We start from the raw sequence: 6000 nt of genomic DNA, 5'->3' as shown, positions 1-6000 counted from the left end.
AACTCAATAGTATTAGTGGAAAGTAGCACCTTAGAGACAGCCCTAACTTTAACTTTAAAAAAAAAAAATGTTTTAAGTCTAATGATCTTTTTTTTTTTTTCATTTTCTTTTTATTAGGGCACTGGATCCAACTTATTCATTCATATAAATTTTGCCTTATAGTATAAATCAAAATGTTTGTATTACCAAAACAAATACCACATTGGATGTTTGGCAGGGAAAAAATAAATTAATTTGATTAAATTATATGTAATCTGCTAATATTTGGTCTGAAAGACATGCTAGTGTGTGTGCTTATAAATAATGTAACTGCAAAGAAATGTGAGCCAGCCAGCCAGCCTGCTAGAGGTCAGCTCTTCTGCTGTAGCTTTTGGGCATAGAAGTCCCTGCAGGTCTCACAGCAGCGCTGATACCACCGCATGTCCTGACATAGGTTCTTCTCACGGATCACTCTGCAGTATACGGGCCACTGATCACCCAAGCACTTGAAAGTCAGAGCAGCTGTGAAACAGAACACAACAAGTTCAATAATACATTAATAGAAACCAATTTCAGTCGCTTATTTTATGCATTCATTTAGACTCATATATATTACCTTCTGGAATGCAAAAGGCAAAGACACACATGCACACAGACCCCCCCCCCCCCTACACTATAATAAAGGAATAAAGGGAATGAACAGTATTCTTACTTATTAACTTTTAAAAGCTTCCTAAAGATAGATTTTCCAGATTCAATGGGTGGTACTTGTCAGTTTCCATGTTATGCCTTTCATTTAAACTTATTTTGGAATTTGGTAGAGAAGATTAAAAAGAAAAATGAATTCAATGCATCCACCTCTGTGGGAATGCAAATCAATAAGTGTTCTTATGAATGAAATTACTAACAGACAGCAAAATGAAAATATGCTCACATTTATTTCACATTCCTAGTTTTCTACATGACAGATAATTATAGGTGAAATATCTGGAGATAATATCTTCAGGCCTCTGTAAAATCAAAGCTGATTGTCACAAGTGACTAAAATTTGTAACAACAGTAAAAGTGTTTTAAAAAGAGAATCTGGTATCGGAAAATTTGGTCATGTAGATCTCATCTCAGTTTTTCAGAAATAGTAGAGAAAATGCAATTGTAACAAAATTCTTCTCTTAATCCTTTTTTTTTTTTTTTTTTTTTTTTGCTAAATGATACTTCAAAGACTCCAAGTAATTATTGGAGAAAAAAATTGTGCTGTTATGGAATACATGAATTTGGATCATCTACTTTAGGATTGCTTAACTTTTGTCTTAATTATTATCATTTTACTTGAGCTGATTATTTCTTAGAAATGTTAATTATTTGGCTCAGAAAAGAGAGTTTTTGTATTTCCATAAAAAATCCCAAACTTTTCCATTTCATTGACTTCTATGCTTGGAAAAAGTACATTTTGTAATTTAGCTCCTTGTATTTTGGCAATTATTCTTCACAATTCAAATGGTTTTTCTGGAGATTATATGTACAGGTTAAAACTCAAGTTATTAAACATAAATTCACCCACTGACAACCATATAGGAGAGCTGTTAAAAGACACAGAAATAAAAACTAATTCATTCATCAGTATTTGTCATGAAAACACAGGCTACATCTAGTTAAAATGCACACTCTACTTATTGATAATAGATTGTATTAAATAACAGGAATTGAGAATAAATATGGAAACATTTCATAACATAATAACTATATAAATATCTGAATATTACTAGCATTTTAAGATATATGATTATATCCTCAAAGATGAAAAAAAAATGATACCTCTTGTCCCATGGTGTAGTTCTATGCACCTGTTCTTCATGAAAACCATGTTTTACTCTATGTCTTCTCAAAGATAATTTGTACCCAGGATCACAATGCATGGGAAGTCTGAGGCTTATAATGCAACCTCACTTTTCCACAGGTATTAACTTACATGATCTTTCTGCCTTGACACTGGTCTGAAGTTAAAATTTGGTTGCATCCTGTTAACTCTTTACAAAGTGATCTTGGGTGGTAAGGCATTAATATTTCCTAGACCTGACTCTGTGTAGACACCTTCAGGATCCAAAGCAATTTACTCTTTAGGATTCTTTTTTACCAACCTGGCCATTTAGAGTAAACCATATCTAAATAGATTGAACTTATTCAGGACCAAACTGGGCAGTATAACTTCAAAATGCTCAAGCTTTAAAGTAATATGCAAGTGGAAGAGCATTTTTATGTGTTATGTTTTCAATGTGGTGTGTCTCCCAAAAGCTCACATGTGAGACAATGCAAGAAGATTTGTAGGAGAAACCTTAAACTAATCAGTGAATTGTTACCTGGTGGCATTAACTGAGTGGTAATTTGAGGCAGGTGGGATGTGGCCAGAGGAAGTAATTCATTGGGACATGGCTAAAAGGTATACATTTTTATCTGAGAATGGTGTCTCTCTCTCTTCCCTTCCTGGTCACCATGTGAGCTACTTCCCTCTGCCACACTCTTATACTATAATATTCAACCTTACCTTGAGCCCAAAGGAATGAAGCCTACTGTTTATGGATGAAGACCTCTGAAACATGAGCCCCTAAATAAACTTCTCCTCCTCTATAGTTGTTCTGGTTAGGTCCTTTTTAGTCACAGCAGCGAAAAAGCTGACTAAAACATTGTGTTTCTCAGACTTATCCAGTTTTGGTCACTTACCTAGTCTAGGTGATGTTATTGTATTTACATTAATCTTCTCATTGCAGGGCTGAAGGTGGCATGGCCTATATGCTGCAGGTTTTTCTGAAGAAAAACATTCATTTCCATGTCTTCCTGTGATCTTATGCATGCACTGGATGACCCGGGACTGCATTCCTTTGCCACAGGTAATTGAGCACTAGGAGAGATACAAGGTTTGTTAAAAGTTCTTTTGTTGTTTCCCTTTCCTACACCATTAGCCATATTTTCTATATATTTCTTAAAAATCAATCGTAAGCATCAACATCCAGAAACAATGCAAAATATGAGTCAGAAACATAGATGCTTTAAACTTGGGCACAATATTGCTAAGAACCTCTGATGTACCTAGGGCAGAGCTCTGGGTATTGAAGGACATTGGAGAGTAATAAAGAAAATTAGAGAGTATGGCTTGAAGGGAAAGAGAGTGAATGACACCAGCAATGCTTGGGCAGACAGTTTTTAAAGATCTAAGATTTAAAGATAAGAAGCAATACAAATAATTAAATGCTGTGGAAGCTGAGCAATTTTACATATTCTTAGCCAACTGGTCAACATTTAAATAATGAGTTGCACTACAAAGCTACTGTTTGCTTCTTTGGGATCAAAGCAGTACCACTTCTGTAAGCTTTGATTCCATACAATACTAATAGTAGTTAGCACTTATTTGGCATTTATTATATGCCAGGCACTTGAGTTAGAGGTTATATTTACTTTAATATCTCACACGATGCCCATGAGTACTATTATTATCCCTTTTAAACAGATGAGAAAATAGAGTTTCAAGTAAGTTAAACAAATTGTCCAAACTTTTATAGCTAAAAGGTGCTAGAATTGGAGTATGGACTTAAACATACGAATTCCAAGTTTGGATACCTAAGCAGTACTTGATACTGGCTGATGGCTAATGTTCCTCTTCTGGTGAAACAGAAATCTTTTCTTTTCCTCCATCCTATCAAATTTATCCTTTATCTTCCTATCTTACTATTAAGCTAAACAATGAACTAGAAGGTTTTTTTTTTTTTTTTTTTTTTTTTTGGCTTTGTTTTGCTAAAATTCAGGTTACATAGCATGAAATAAATTCTTTTGCCACAATTCATATTGCCTTATCTTTAGTTAGAGTAATCATATAATTTGTTACCAAATCAAGCAATTATGGAAGAAATTGTTGATGATAATTATTCCTAAACTATAAACATATAATGGGGCAGGCTTGGGCAAATTAGGATAAACAGTCACCCTATCTGGAGATCACCTAACAGATCTATGATATACAGTCACCCTATCTACAGATCACCTAGAAGATCCATGTATTAAACAATAAACACAAATGAATGACATGTGAAATACCTCATATTTTCTGGGCATTATCTAGTATGCATTTTTATAGAACATATTTATTCATAATGCAAAGAGTGAGTCACATACAAGTTAGTTAACTCATTCATTCAACATGCCTGTACAAGAAGCTGACATTGTGCCAAGCACTGTTCTCGATATTAGGATGTGAGAGTCACAAAACAGAAAAGAACAAATACCCTTGAGAAGCTCACATTCTCATGATCAAGGGAGGAGCAAAAATATAAAGAAGTAAAATATAAGTATTTTACATAAAATGGAAGTATTTTACATGGCAGCAGGTACGATGGAGAAAAATAAAACTTAGAATGGGGAAAGTTTGGGAAGGGCTGTTTGCCATTCAAGTAGTATGACCAGGGACAGATTCATGGAGAAGGTGACATAGGAGAGAGTAGTCTATCATAGACGTCTTTTGATTCCAAATACTATGTTCTTTCCATCATATGCAATATAAACTTTTAATTTATATACCTGTGGGCTTTTGTCTCTCTACTATATGCACAATATGCTTTTTAATCTATATATTTGGGGCCGTGATTCTCCTAGTAGCTTAATATGAAGGGTGAGTACCTGGAGTGTTTCATCAGATCCTGGATTAATTTCCATCCCCCCTTGCCCCGCCTCACTCTCCTTCCTTTCTTTCAGTCTTGCTTTCCAGTAAATTTGAATCTTGCTCTTCACATATATATCAAGTAAATTGAAAATGTATCTGAAACAAGGCAGCACTGTAGACTTTCACCAAAGGCCAAAATACTGAAATGTCAACATCAATTTACCAGCAGCTGGTAAAGAAACACCAGATAACTTGCCATGGATACTTTTTTTTTTCAAGGAAAAATTGCTGACTACAGTATTTTAAAAAGACAGCCTTGTATTGTCTGAAAAATATTCTGTTGCCCCGAAGGACCTTTGCAACAAAACACCTCATGAATGAATTCATGAACTAGAAGTCTTTCATTCTGCCCAGGAAACAGTCCTGATATTCCAGGTTTACTAGAGTAAAAAGGAAGTAGTAATCTTTAAAAGAAACTAAAACAGCTTAGAAAATTGCTTAATAATTTTAGAGCTCAGGAGATTGATTTTTTTTTTTTGTCAGAGATAATAAGGCACAAGGAAAATCAATGTTAGTAAACACCCCCTTCCCCTCTAAAAATAAGCCCTCAAGTCTCTGAAAATAAAATTTGTTTTGACTTGGTGATATTTCATTCTATCTGAGAAAATTATAATCTTCCCTATACTTGAATACTCATGAGTGATATATTGAGATAATCTCAACTTATATTTCTCTAATAACAGAATAGATCTTTTCTTGCCTTGGGAATTGGTGACAATTTCTAAGGCTATATTATATAATATCTGCACTGTAGCTTGCATGTCAAACACTAACTGCAATAAGAAAAATCTGCTCAATATTTTGAATAGTTTGGAATATCAAAATGATTAGAGGAATAGTTTGGGAAAGGAGATCCACACATCCAAATGTCAGCAAATCAACCTGGTAATAAGAATAATTCATCTCCCTTTAAAATGAGATAGACATCATCAAATTTTATATCACTTCCATTATTTAAATCTCTACTTCATTTCTGTGATTCTTATGCAATTTCATAAGAGTTGATTGATTTGATTTTGCCAAAGAAAATTTTATCAAAAGAAACTAATATAAAAGGATCCATGTGGGGAAGAATATGCAATGTCCTAGTTTGTGGAAATACAGAGTAAATTTTACTTATTTCAGATGTTTATATTTTTTTTTATGAAAATGACCAGGGATACTCTAGTAATTGACATGAAGATGAACTTTGGGGAAATTATTTCTGCCAAATTAGATGACAGCATTGAGAAGAAAGAGTCTGCCCATACTGACAAAGAAAGGCCAATATGTTAGAATGATTCAGCAAGTTTATAGATTTGTTAAAATATAAACAA

The 6000-nt window shown here is 33.8% G+C and overlaps 1 protein-coding gene across 1 annotated transcript in view; it reads right to left on the bottom strand.

The window, feature by feature from the left end:
* Nucleotides 1–349: 349 nt before the first annotated feature.
* Adamts19 (ADAM metallopeptidase with thrombospondin type 1 motif 19) overlaps nucleotides 350–6000 on the bottom strand; it is a 258371-nt gene continuing 252720 nt past the window's right edge. Inside the window, exons 22-23 of the mRNA XM_027949358.3 lie at nucleotides 2695–2872; nucleotides 350–501 (exon numbers count right to left, since the gene is read on the bottom strand). Coding sequence (XP_027805159.2) covers nucleotides 350–501; nucleotides 2695–2872 — 330 coding nt within the window. The remainder of the gene's footprint in view (nucleotides 502–2694; nucleotides 2873–6000) is intronic.

Source organism: Marmota flaviventris, chromosome 5 (assembly GCF_047511675.1).
Source record: "Marmota flaviventris isolate mMarFla1 chromosome 5, mMarFla1.hap1, whole genome shotgun sequence".
NCBI lineage: Eukaryota > Metazoa > Chordata > Mammalia > Rodentia > Sciuridae > Marmota > Marmota flaviventris.
Note: the sequence above shows the minus strand (reverse complement) of the source record. Positions and strands in the feature narration are given on the sequence as shown.